Here is a 14,262-nt window from a genome sequence, read left to right as displayed (position 1 = left end):
ATATGTCTGGATGGCAGTGGGGAAAAAAACATTGAAAGCGAAACTGGAGTAATAGCTGGCAACGGATAACATCTGGCAATGGGTTTGCCATGAAATTAAATTCAGAGAACTGGTGAGTGAAGAAATTCCTCCATCGGGGAGGAGAAGAAATCTCAGCATAATCCAGTGGCCTTTTCCAGTGAGATGCAAAGGTGTTGGAAGTGTCCCATGGTGCTGATGAGGCTCCTCTGTCAGCCTTCTATATTTGGAAGTTCAAATTGCTGAGGCAGATTAGAAATGCTGAGCCCAGTAAGCCAGCGTTAATGGGCCATTTCCAGTACTTGTGTACATCACGTGTGCTGCAATCAGGGCCTGCTTCCAGCTCGTAGCGATGGACCTGAGCTATGCCGGGTGCTGAAGACAGCATCACCGTGGCTGCTAAATCAGTTTGAGATGCCGGGTCATTTAGCTGAACCAGAGCTCCATGCAGTTATATTCACCCACTAGAAGTAGCCAAGCTGGTTAATTTAAAGCTGGCCTGTGATGCAGCCAAAGTTGTGAGCTGCTGTCGTGCCTGTGATGCAGCGCAGATTGGCTTTAAAAGAGTGATACAACTGGACCATCAGTGGTTGTTTCTAGGTAAAACTATAGTATAGGGGAGATGATGGTAGCAGTGGTAGCTGGAAGAGATTTTGGAGCTATATGTGTGTGACCAAGGGCAGAAGTTAATTTACAGGGTCTTCTTTACAGCCAATTACCAGAGGAACAACCAAGTCCATGGAGTGGTTTTCAGACATAAAGTTAAGTTGAAAGTCAGATCAAAATCAAACAAACAAAAAATCCCCCTCTTCCATAAGGGAACTGGTCACAGTTGAGGAAAAAAGTAATGGAAAGAGATCATGTAAGAGCTTAGTTTTGCTGTACAACCTTCTTAGAGAGTTTTGAGATTCCTCGGTGGACACAGCTAGCTGAACACAGGGATGGGCTGGTAAGAGGGAAGAACATCTGTTGGGACTATCTCACCTGGAAGCCTCATCTGTCTGGTTAACGCTAGAGATATTTCCATGGAGGGATGGAAGAGGAGAGACAGAGACCTGGCTCTTCTGCCTGAATTTGGAAGGAGAGCAGAAACCCTTTTTTTCTTTATAATTTTTGTTGCTGTCCTGAGTTTTGAATCTCTGGTGATAGTTGAGTCAGACACCATTAGAAGGGACGTTTCTGCACTGCATGGTGTGTCCCTCCCAGATATGCCACTTCTGAGACCCCTTCTCAGAGGGAATGCTGGCTAGACATCCCTGAAGTGTATTTTGAGAGGGTGACTATGAGAGCAGCCTGGATTGTTGACACCAAGTTGCTCTCTGTAATTTTTTTGACCTGATATGAAATAGAAGAGAGATCTGAACATGAGTCAGATTCAGAGGGTTTCAATATCCTTTTGTTTACTTCACTCCAGTCTTGCATATTTAATTTAATAGATCATTTTTTTCTTATGTGATATGAACTATGAGATGGACCTATTACAAATATGTTATAAATTCTGGTTGCCTTATAGGCAGATTTCATATCAAGATGATGAAGGACTGGTTTTTTTCTGTTCCTTGAAGAGTGTATAATGAAGTGAAAGGAGGAAAATGCGTATTTTAATTGTGTATATTCACAGAGTTGAGAGTGTGGTAGATCATATTTCGTGTGTAGGTCTGGATTTGATAGTATCTTCTCATGCTTGGGTTTATTTCTGAGACAAACAGTTTTCCTTTCTGCTGTGCTTTTAGTTAGGTTTCTAAACCGTAGGCTGAGCCACAAAGACGTTTATTGGACCATGAAAATATTAATTCCAGAGAAATCAGAATATTATTCGCGCTTGGATGCAACATGCCAAAGGCTTTAATGATGTTTAGGTGGAACTTTATTAACATCTGAGTATATCTGGAGAGCTATGGTAACAGTGGGAAAAGTAGTAAACTCAATATTGTTTGTTTTTCTATAAGTAAATGAGGAGAACTGCAAGTCTTCTCCTTGTGAATCAGAGCCAGCATGGACCAACCCTTATCCACCTGATTCCCCCTGTTCTGCTCCATTTTCTGGATGTCGGCACTGCCAGGGGTCATAGAAGGAGCAGAAAAAGATTGCCCCCAAATAATCCCTGTGTGCACAGAGTAGCTCCTCCCAGGGTGGAGTAGCTTAGGGATGACGCCTGCAGTCATGGTGGCACAGATCTTTAGGAAGGCAGATTTATGCTGCCTCTTGGGTGCGTTTCGCTGTAGTGAGAGTGAGGAACGCAGCTAAGGAGCTCTTCTGCTTGTGCCTTGGGCTGTGGACATGAGCACACTTCGCCCTCTTTGGTTCATGGCCTTCCCTTCCAGGGGAAGCCAGCTAAATTGAAAGGAAACAAGAAGTTTTGTGGATCCACCACACCAGTCTACCCTAAAGTTGTGTAAACCTCAAGCCAGTGGCTCAAGCTCTGATCCCATTTTCCTCAGTCCTGTGATTTTGTGTGTTATTATTATGGGCCACGCAGGGCCGTGCAGTGTTGGAGGTGATGTTTCCCCTGAGGAGATGGAGACGCCTCTATCCAAACCAAGCAACTGGTCTTCCTCTGTAGCTAGTGGAGAGAAAGAGGCGTTTCAAGGATGTGTGTTATCTCCTCATCCCCTCTGCAGCAGGTGTCTAAAATAAGCATGTGGCCAATGCTTTCCCTCTATTGACTGCAAATGGAGCTGGAGGTGGCCTTGCCCATGTGGAGACATCTTACAGAGCTTGCCAATATGTGTCATTTTAATATAGATCTGTTCCCTTTGAAGAAAGATATGCACCAATTCTGACAGCTTCACCCAAAATCTTTCTTGATACCAAACCAATTCAAGAATGAGATGTTGCTGAGGTTTATTTTAATAATAAAATTCTGGGCTATGAATTTGGAAACAAAGCTACAAAGACAAAATTAAAAATGTAACTAAATATGAGTCTAGATTGTATTTACCATCTGAATCAATATTATTAAGAAGATAAATAGCTAATATTCTTTCCTAGTTAATGCTAGGGAGTTTGTTACAGCTTTTCATGTAGACTGCTCAGGGCTTATCTCAGTCACAGAAACGATGGAGATGGTCTTCGCTCACATCATCATTCTGCCTTGAGGTACTCCTCAGAGCTGACCCTGGATGGCATTTTCAGAGGTACCCCAATACTGGGTTTATCTCCCCTAATTTATCTGGGTGTCGTCTGAAATCGATGAAGAGGGAAAAGCACTTGCAGAAGGTCATTCATCCCATCCATCTTAGACATCCAGCTTAACATGGGATGACTTGTGCTCTGGGTGTGGCTTGTCCCGTTGACCAAAGAGGAAGCCTGGCTGGCTACTGTAGATCAGATGTCAGATACCATGATGGCCAGAAGCTTGGGATCAATCCTGCCAAAGTTGGTGGAATCTGTGTCCCGTCTCGCAAGTGCTTTTGCAAATCCCACCCTCTGTTTTACCATTTGTGCTGCACAGCATCCGATGTGCTTTGTGCTTGCTCTGTGATGATACACGATGATCATCAAAACAGTTAGAGTGCTGTGCAGTATGTTCCTCGCCAGCTACTTCCTTTCTGGTTTAATTAGAACCGAGTTTGCTAATCCCAGTCTAGATTAATGAGCTTTATATGCAAATGTTATGATGAAACTGAAACTCTTTGTAATTGCTTGCAGACAGATTACCACTTCGAGTACACAGAATGCGACAGCAGTGGCTCCAGATGGAGGGTGGCTGTCCCGAATCCATCGGTGGAGTGCTCTGGACTACCCGACCCGGTGAAAGGAAAGGAATGCAGTATGTCGGCACTTTCCATTTTCCAGACTGTTACTAGCTGTTTGTGCTATTGGTGTGGCTGCTTAGCACGGGTGTCCTGAGTTAGCCCTTCCCCTCCAGTCCTTCTTCTTGTTTCTTGGAGCTGTGGAGCAGGGATTGTCTTCGCGGCATAGTTGTACAACTCAGTGTCTGCTACAGGTAACCTTGTATGCTAATTCACAGACAAGCCATGTCTGTTACTTCATCCCCTGAAGAGATGTGGTTGCCTGTCTTGAGCTGCCATACTCTTAAGTTCTGCAGCTCTCCCCTGCATTTGTAGCTGTATTGGCCAAAATGGTGACCAGGAGCGGCCAAATTTTATTTGCGCAGTGTCCACATTCTCGTTACCTGAATTATTTAGCTAATTAATAAGATGAATGCCAAGTAATGGTAAATGTTTGCCTGAGTTATTTTAATGATGTAGCTTTTGCATTTTATTTATTTATGTATTTATTTTTAACAACTTGGAGTGTTCTCATATTGCTTGGTCCTGAGGTTTTTTTTAATGTTAAAACACTGCTTTGCATCTGGGGACATAAGCGAACTGCTGCTCTGCAAACACATTTGAACTCTTCCCTCGCTGTTCTGTAGCCTCCCAAGCTGAATGCTCTTTCCCATCACACTTCCTTGCTCTAGCAATTCTCTTCACAAAAGATCCTAGCAGTGCCTTACTTTCTCAGTGATTTGCACCAGAGGTATAAAATATTGTATCTGACAAGCGGGATGAACAATGGCAACGTCCTTTCAGTTCTAGAGTAGGAGAAGTGAGATTGTATTCACCTCTGACTCTTCTTCTGTAAAGGTCTGTTGCTCATTTATTCATGGCGTGTGTTCCAGCATAAAGCACGTAAATGTTTTCTGTAACAGCGTTGACCACTGAAAGATTTCTGACTGCAATCATTTGAGAAGCTGCCTGTGCCATTCCTGGTATTTCAGTTTAGTTTCCGAGGTTTTAAATGTGGAATCTCTGTATATCCTTAGGATGTGTTTTTCAATTACAGAAATACAGGGCTGGGAGGCACCTCAGGTGATCCATAACTCATCCTCCAGCCCAAATAGCTATAGTAGCAAGGACTTTGTCATTCATGGCTGATGTTTGGCTGGACTGTTATCCGGGACCTCTGGTGATGAAGAGCCCGCAAGCTCTCCAGATATTTGCTCATCTATGTTGTTCTTTTCATTTTCCCTCCTGTTACAGCTTTTTTTGCGGTTGAATCTCCCTTGTTATACTTCAAGCCTGTTACAATTTTCTGTCTGCGCTACAAAGGAGCAGATAGTATTATCCCTTCTGCTGCACAACCACTTTTGGTGTCCTCTGGAGTACATAGCCATAACTCCTTTTTTTCTGATCAACACTATTTCTTCTTAAACCTTATGATAAATGGTTTAAGGTCCAGTGACATTACACTCTCTTCGACTTTCTGCTACAGATTTTAACAAATGGTGCACTTCCCTCTTCATCTCCTCTTATTTGTGTGCCTTTCTGGTCTTAAATCAGTTCCAATGAAAATTCAACTGCTTTATAACAAAAGATGAATCTCTGGCTTCTCCATATCTGGCCTCCTGCTAGACAAGGGAAAACTTTGCCCAGTAGATAGGCTGTGATATTATACACCAAAGTACAGGATTCTGTTAAATACACTGGAAAATGCATTTTGGTTGATGCCTCTCCTCCTTGTGTTGCTGTTAAGTCCCATGGTAGTTCAGCTGGCTTGAGAAGCAATTGGGTGTTTGACTTTTTTTACAGAGCCCTTCAGATCTTATCTCTGTGGAGTCTTGGAAGTACAGCACTGTTAATATAGTTCTGTCTTTCGTGTGTGTCTGTAGCAGGTTATTTGGCTTCAGGAGATGCCTGGCTATAATCTGATGGCGAAAGTCATTTTAGGTTTCTCATCTCTCAGTCGTTCACCTTTCGCTTTAAGAACAACCAATCTTTCAGGCTGAAAACATGAATCTGTCAACAGCAGTCAATCACTGCGGGAATGTGTAGGGAACAGCCCTCCCTTTTGGCTTGGCTAACATGGTGGCTTTTACTGCAAAATATTTGAACTGTTGTAGAGTTTGGCTGACAGTCCGTTCTTCAATAGGTGGGATGTACTGGGAGTGGCAGCTTTTGATAATTATGTGCCCTCCAGCTCTTTAGAGTCTGCTCATGGGGGCCTGTTGTTGGTGATGAGTTGTATTGAAAATGCTGACAGATAGGCACCACCGCACTGACTTGCCATGTTCTCTGAGCTGGTGGCTTCTGTCTTATCTGACAACATAGCGGCTGGACCAAGGATGTCTTATACTACAAGCAGTAGCCTAAGCAAAATGAAACGTTCTGTATTTGGGGCTGCTACAACTCATGTTCTTGGTGGATCATGCGCAGAGTGAAATGTGTGCTGCAGATTGGGCCAGGGGTTGCGTACACATTTCACCAGGTAATTAATGGCTCTTTGAGATTAATTCCTTTTCTCATAGGCTTACTGTTATTTTATCCTGAGGCCTGTCAAGAAATACCATGACTATGCCATATCCTTTGAGATGAGTGTTTCTGGATATTGTAGAATTTTAATCAGATTCTCCTACATCTTGTAGATCCTACCCTATGCCAGAGCATACTGGGGCTCATCTTCACATTTGGTAGAGTCCTGGACTCGCTTAGGTATCTCTTTCAGTCCTTCAGCCTGCAGAATCAGGGACCACAGTACAATTACCCCAGGTAGGACGATTTCCAGCTTTGGAGATCTGTTGTCCTTAGAAGTTATTGTTGGAATCTACTAGTCCTGACATACAGCAGAGCCAACAGTGTTTCTGCTGCCAAAAAAAAGGGATACAGTTGTATAGTGGCATGAGCTCTTAGGGCTTTTTTTGTCTCCTTGAGGTTGGCAGAGCCCTCAGTGGTCCTTGGTGGCAGTTAGCACACAGTGGAGATGGAGGAATCTGGTTGAGAAAGCAGGGTTTTTTGGGAACACATGTACCACCACTGCTGACTTCACAGTGTACTGTTTGTGGTTGCTTTAATCTATTCAGAAGTGCCTGCCACTTGAGAATGTCTGCTATTGATCTTTACTGCTCTCTGAAAACAGAAGTGATTTGCAGGCTGTCATTAATTTCGGGTTCTGAGAATACTGTGCCAACCTCTCCCGCTTCCAGATGCTCAGCAGTCATTGTCTTTAAATTGTGCCTGAACTAGGAGTTCGAAAGATGGTATAACAATGTGTTAAATGTCTCCAATCGTCTCTGTAAATACGTCTAGACTGTGGTCTCCAGTGGAGTGGAAAGACACTTGAGATTGCTAAAAATGTATTATCATCTCGGGTGCTTCACATATCTGGAGCAATCTAACTGTGGCACTGGAGCTCAGTCCATGTCTCGAGACATGCTCATTTTCAGGATGTTGTGTTTTACTGCTTTTCATTGGAATGAACCCATTTAAAATTAGGTTGGGTATCTCTGCTCTGCTGCATTTTGAAGTGCATGCTGACCTGCAAAGCACAGCTGACTGTGACCTGCGGAGAGTAGCTGCCAGCATTCGCCGATATGGCTGTAGTCTCTGAAACAGGTCACGATTCAGACCTTTTGGGTCTTCAAAAACTTAATCAGCAAAGTTTACCTGCAGAGAAGACAAGGTGCTCTGAGAATTAGTCATGGGGTTCGGCATAGAAAGGACTATCATATTTTAAGTGCTTTATGACCTGGGTATTAGATCAAGGTGTTTTTTTACTTTATCTTGCTCTGAGCACAGAGCAGCATGATGACCCACCTTTCCCTCCTGCTACCCTCCCCACAACATCTTTACCATCCAGGTGGGAGGTAGGAAGAAAGAAGGAACCTCGCATAAGTGGTGTTTGTGATGCTGTAGGAGGTCCTGCCATGCAGGGACCCCAGATGTGGGAGAGAAGGTGCAGGGGTAGCTCTGCAGCACAGCAGCTCGCTTGCAATGCACTGAGACAACATGCCTCTTTCACTCTTCTCTGTTTTTTTCTGATCTGCTCGCCCTGTGAGGCTGCGGCCATCACCACTTTGAGACCCCACATCAGGGCATCAGCCTGTGTGTTGTCGTTGGGTGCAGTGTCGTACTTCAAGGCTGCCTCTGGACGGGCCATGGCACGGCCATGCCAGACTGCTCGGCCACCTCTCTGATGGTTGGGTTTGTTCAGAGGTGAGTCATATTTTTGACACTGGCACATCACAGTTGCAAGAAATCCTGCAAAAAAACCACGTTAAAAGTGCAGCAACGATCTTGGCTAGGAAAAGGGCGATATTTATTTCTCCTAAAGCTACTCTGTGTGGCTCTCCTCTGCTTCCAATTCAAGATGTCCCCTCCAGGCATCTTCTTGGTACCGTTTTGGAGGTAGGGTATATACATGGAGGGAAGGAGTGTTGCGCTGTGTGGGGTGGCAGACAGAGAGCTTCCGTCAGCGAAGTCCAGACCTCTGAATCACTCCGTAACTTCTTGACAGCCGGGAATGTGCTTGACTGATTTGGTCTTGTTCATTTTTAATTACCACAGATCTCACTCTGATCTCCTCATGAGTCTGATAGCGGGGAAGGAATTTAGCTGATAAGGATCGCTGCCATCAGGGCAGTGTGCTTGGCTTTTTAAATGGAAAATATTTAGGGCAGTCAATGGGAGCAGTTTGCTTTTGGGGCTAAGCCCTTGCCTGCACCCCCATATGACTGGTGTCTCTGAGAACCATTTGCTGTGGCCTGGGGGCTGTCGGTGGTGTCTAATGGGGACCTTTTGGGTCCTGGCAGTGGGAGCAGGACTTGGCATTGTGCTCCTGCTGACACTATGCTGCAGTCTGTTTCGATGGCCCCAGTCAGGCTTTTCTGCCAGCCTGACCATATGCTGCATGTTTCACACTCAGATTGAAAGTCTGAATTTGGAGCCTGTCTTCCTTTTGTGTCTCCTTTCCTTCCTCTCTTCACTCAAGTACAAGTATGTCTCCCTTCATTCAAGTACAGCCCAAATGTCTGGTTCAGAGTGTGCCCTTGGTGTGCCCAGCTGCACTGGTGTGCTCCTATCAGAAGAATTTGTGACCAAAAAGGGCTGAAAGAGTTCACATTTTGACCTCAAATTCTTTTTTAATATTAACTCTCTTATTCTACAGAATCCTAACCAAAAATAGGTTGCACCTTATCTCATAAATATCTGTTAATTGCAGTGGTGCTGTGTACATAATAAAAAAACTTCTTTGAAACAGAAATGTGCTCCATTTTGAGGCGAGGCGTGTGAGTGTGTGCCAGAAGGTAAAAAGCTCCACTGACTTCAGAAAATAGGCTTAATTACAATGGATTTACTGGGGCAATGGACTTTACTGGGACTTTACTAAGAGCAAAATTTGTCCTGATTTATTGCTGCTGAGCTATGTTTGTTGAGTTTATTCTAACTTGTGTAATCTGCTCCTAGGATACCACAGGTGGAGACATGGATCTTCCTGCTAATTGCAGCGAACTTTCGACTTAATTAGGGCAAATGACCTTTTTAAGACTTGTAGGTTTTATAACACTTAAGGCAATTTAAGTGATTTTCAGGAGTTTTAACATTCTGCTTTCGTAACAGAGAACTAGAAAACTTAAATAGAAGGTTTTGAGTTTGATGCTCTATTGGTCTCTGGTAAGATAGGGTATCCGAAGCAGGTAAGAAGTGGATCTGATCCGAATTCCCTTGAAGTCAGTGGGCATCTGCAAATTTTATAATGTAGGCTGTATGCATGTCAATATCTGTGTAGATGGATAATATAAAATGGGTGTTATACGTCTCGCAAAACCTGTGTGCTTATGTTACAGCCTTCTGACATAAAGTTCACGTCTGTTCATTGTCAACTAGATTTCTGTTCAGGCAAATTTTGTGTAGTCTTTGTGCTAAACAATTGGTTGTTCTGGAGTTTTACCTAGAATTTTGAAATTTGGCTGGTGAAGACTTGAAAATAGCAATGTTACATTTTAGTATTTTCTTTATTGTTCATGTTGTTGCACATTGTACATACAAATACTCCCATGAGAATGATGCTACTTGTTAAACAGTCACATTTATTTATGCTATCTCAATATAGTTTGTTATGTAATTGAGCAAATTTTTTATCACCACAGTGTCATTGTCTTCATATATGAATGGGTGGAGGAACTACTTTTCATAGGGTTTAAATAAGTCCAGAGTTATGACCTCTTGAAGCAAACAAATAATCAGAGAGGTTTTTTTGCCTTTTATATTTGACGTTCACTGAGGATTATTTTCTGGTCTCATTAATAGGTTTTGAAATGACTGGGATTTCTTTGTTTCAACTGAAGAGAGGAAATATGATGACATCAACGTATCTCTGAGGACTAGGCATGAGTCCATTCTCATTTTTTCTCATGGCTTGAAAGCACTGGATCTTGTCTTCATCAGCCTTGGTGTACTGGAAAAAGCGTTGCTTTATTTTGTAATTTCTTGGCTAAAAGGGAAAATTATTTACTTTTATGAAAAGGAACAGTCTCTTCCACAGAACGTACTCTTCCCCAAGTTACATCAGCTTTCAGTGTGACCACATTTCAAGCCTAAACAGCCTTGACATATGTTTTTTTCCTTAAATGAAGATTCAGTCTGGTTCCTGGTAACACATTGGGATATAATGACTGAAGAAAACGAACATCAATTATTCACAGTCTATTGGAGAAGCTTCATGTAAATTATTCACAGAAGACATTCTGAAGCTGGCTGAGATTATAGGAAACATTAATAATGAGCAATGATTTCCTCTGATTCTTTGGTATTCTGTTTTTCTCCTCATCCCACATTTTGGTTGGTCCTTTGTTCCATGTTGCGTGGACCCCGATGTCCCAGGGTATCTCTGAACAGATGCCTCTATGTATTGTCCTTGGCCACATCTTCCCCTCTAGGTTTGTGGCATGTGTTTGCTGAACCCAGCAGCTGTTCAGAGGGACAACTGCAGGGTGCTGCCAACCTCATATTTCTTTTCTGAGCTGCAGTTTTCACCTCTGCCCATGGGATGCTGAGATAATTCAGCCCAAACTCTGCCTGCAGGAGATGGCAGCATCTCACCTGAATACCAGGGAGTATGGCTTTGGATGAACAACATAGGAGTGGAGCGGGGACAGATGGAAAGCCAGTGTTTGAGATTATTTTTCCTGTGTATTTTCACTGGTTTGGGTAGCATTGCTCCATTGCTGTCCTCTTCTAATTTTGTTCTAATCTGGCAAAATCCAGTCCTGTATCTTTTTTTTGAATTGTAATGTATTGAGAGCCAGGTGGACACAGAAGGATACACATCGACAGAATCACAGAATCAGAGAATCACAGAATGGTAGGGGTTGGAAGGGAACTCTGTGGGTCATCTAGTCCAACCCTTGCGCCGAAGCAGGGTCACCTACAGCAGGCTGCACAGGACCTTGTCCAGGCGGGTCTTGAGTATCTCCAGAGAAGGAGACTCCACAACCTCCCTGGGCAGCCTGTACCAGTGCTCCATCACCCTCAGAGGGAAGAAGTTCTTCCTCATGTTCAGATGGAACTTCCTGTGCTTCAGTTTGTGCCCATTGCCCCTTGTCCTGTTGCTGGGCACTAATGAAAAGAGTTTGGCCCCATCCACCTGACACCCACCCTTCAGATATTTGTAAGCATTTATAAGGTCCCCTCACAGCCTTTTCTTCTTCAGGCTAAACAAGCCCAGCTCCCTCAGCCTCTCCTCGTAGGAGAGATGTTCCAGTCCCCTCACCATCCTGGTAGCCCTCTGCTGGACTCTCTCCAGTAGCTCCTCATCTTTCTTGAACTGGGGAGCCCAGAACTGGACAGAGTACTCCAGATGAGGCCTCACCAGGGCAGTGTAGAGGGGAAGGAGAACCTCCCTCGACCTACTGGCCACACTCCTCTTGATGCACCCCAGAATGCCATTGGCTTTCTTGGCAGCCAGGGCACAGTGCTGGCTCATGGTTAACCTGTCGTCCACTAGGACACCCAGGTCCCTCTCCACAGAGCTGCTTCCCAGCAGGTCCGCCCCAAGCCTGTACTGATGCATGGGGTTGTTTCTCCCCAGATGCAGGACCCTGCCTTTGCCTTTGTTGAACCTCATCAGTGCTCAGTGGCAACAGGATAAACAGAAGAGCTGGAATAGTTTTAGGTATCGTAAGTAAGAAATGTCTGGAGAAAAATGTCTACTAAGAACAGTGATAGAGGTAGGAGTAGTGGGTGCAAGTGGTGTGGGATTGGAAGCTAGCTGGGGGAAGGTGTAAGACTGAGTGGCCAGGGCTGCATAAAGGAGGAAGGCAATTGAATATATTATAGGTTTGGTGTTGGAGGATGCAGGGCATTGAGGCAGCTTTGATGAATCTTCTGGTGAAATCACAAATATTCTGATCCCTTTCACAGCGTGGTAGTATCTAGGAGAGATTTGACATGAGAAAACACTCCAGAGGAAGGACCTCAGAAGTAGTTGAGTAGTTATATACACGTAAGGATCTACTCTGTTAGTCCAGCGGTGGTCGTGATAAGCCTCTCCTGACCCTCACCATCAGAAAGTTAAGCAACGTGAAATCGTTAGGGTCAGTTCCTAGAAGAGAAGTGCGCCAACTAACATTGATCCTAGTCCACCAAAATCACTGGGAGGGCCACAGCTGTACAAAAAGGCAGAGCGTGACCCTGGAGCTTTGCACTCAAAGGGCAAATGAGGCAAGACTGTTCATGGCCTGTTTGGCCCTCTGGGGAGCCGTTTCCGTATCTGGAAAGTGATTGTAAAGTGCTATCAGATCTGCAAAGTAATCTATTGCAAACTCTCCTTGGAAGTGTTTACACAGTGGGCAGGGCTTCTGCTTCAGTATGCCCCACATCCCTGGTGTGTCCCAGGAGAGAGGCAAGATCCGATTGCTCTCGACTCACAGAGTTTAAGAGGAAGGGGATTAATTAGATTCACTAGTTTGACCTTGCAGGCCATTAAAATGCACCCAGTTGGGCTGATAATTTGTATTTGATGTCAGCTTTTCTTTCATACAGTGTCCAGTTATGGTACGAAGCAGAGAGAGACAAAGGGTCCATCACAAGCCGTGACAGATTTTTCCTGCAATCAGTCATTCTTCCTAGCAAAAACGTGTGCATTATTTCCGATTTGAATTTGTCTGCGTTCAGCTTCCAGAAGGTCGCGCTTCTTATGCAGTTCTCTGCTTGATTATAGAGTTCAGTGGGATCTGTGTTTTCTTCCCCTGGAGATGCTTACATATTCATCAAGTTGACTCTCAATCTGCTTTCGATCGACTAGACTAAGCACTTCAGATCTCTCACTGCGAGACATTACCTCTAATTTTAAAAGCATGTAAAATCCTGTTGTTTTGCACTGACCGCTTAAAAATGCTGACTTGCAACAACATTCGGTATTAGAATGATCTTCTTGCCTGTAATACACACGGTGTGTCCTACACATCTCTACCTCCACCTCTAAATATGTCCACAGATCTCACTAGCACCTTTTTGTACATCTTGACACTGGAAGGTCTTGATGAATGGCGGGTCCACTCGGACCCTCAGGTTTGCTGTTCCCTGGGATGTGTTTCAGCCTTCTGCAGATAGGGCTGGCACTCCTTGCCTTCAGTGGCTTGTCTTTACCTTTGAGTCTGTTAAAACACACTGACTTTGAGTGGGCTCAGGCTTGACAACAGTATCTCACCCACCAATTTTAACACCATTCCTTTTCTGGTTGCCTGTAGATTGTTGATAAAAATGTGGACAGCCATCAGACTCTGTCCCAGGGCAGGCAGAGCTGCTCTCTTCCCCCCTGTTCAGTCGTGGTTTCCCACCGACAGCCCTGTCTGGCATCTGTTACTCAGGCCGTTCTTAATCCATTTAAGATGTGCCTTACTGCTGTTGCGTGGTACTACCTTCTTCATCAGAATGACATGTAAAACCAAGTTAGCTGTATTAGAAACCCTAAGTCTATTACATCCACTCAGTCACCTTTATCAAGTGACTTGTAATCCTTTTAAAGAATGAAATGAGGTCTGCTTGACGAGACTTATACAATGGTTTCGGTGGGTATTAGTACTGTAGCTCTTGTTATTTTTTTATGAAGTGAATCCGGTGTCAGCTTTATTGCATGCATGAAAGTGTGAGGCTGCCTGTGGCAGTCTCTATCCAACAGTACTTTACAGCATTTTTTGTGACCAAGACTGGTTGCCTGTACAAAGCACAACTTTTTTTTTTCCATATTTTTTGAAGAAAGTTACAGCTGCAAATCACCAATAATTGCATCAGCTTCTCTGGAGCTACTGAAGCCATCAATGTATCCCTCTCCACAGTATGTCATGCTGTTCCTGACTGCCTCTGAAAATGTTCTCCCAGTTTTAAAAATGCCCATGATGAGGCAAGTCATGAAAGCTTTTAATGTGTTTCACAGCTTTTTTCGCAGAAAGAAGGAAGGTCAAATCCAGTCTTCACGATGCGTTGCTCTGTGTAAGTTGGTCTGAGGCACCCACACCAATAT

The 14,262-nt window shown here is 44.0% G+C and overlaps 1 protein-coding gene across 1 annotated transcript in view; it reads left to right on the top strand.

Annotated features, from left to right (window-relative positions):
* ELAPOR2 (endosome-lysosome associated apoptosis and autophagy regulator family member 2) overlaps positions 1-14,262 on the top strand; it is a 104,288-nt gene that overhangs the window by 46,153 nt on the left and 43,873 nt on the right. The window contains exon 2 of the mRNA XM_075428779.1: positions 3,670-3,790. Coding sequence (XP_075284894.1) covers positions 3,670-3,790 — 121 coding nt within the window. The remainder of the gene's footprint in view (positions 1-3,669; positions 3,791-14,262) is intronic.

The sequence above is a fragment of the Opisthocomus hoazin genome, chromosome 8, assembly GCF_030867145.1.
Source record: "Opisthocomus hoazin isolate bOpiHoa1 chromosome 8, bOpiHoa1.hap1, whole genome shotgun sequence".
Lineage (NCBI taxonomy): Eukaryota > Metazoa > Chordata > Aves > Opisthocomiformes > Opisthocomidae > Opisthocomus > Opisthocomus hoazin.
This window is presented reverse-complemented; position numbering and strand designations above follow the sequence as displayed.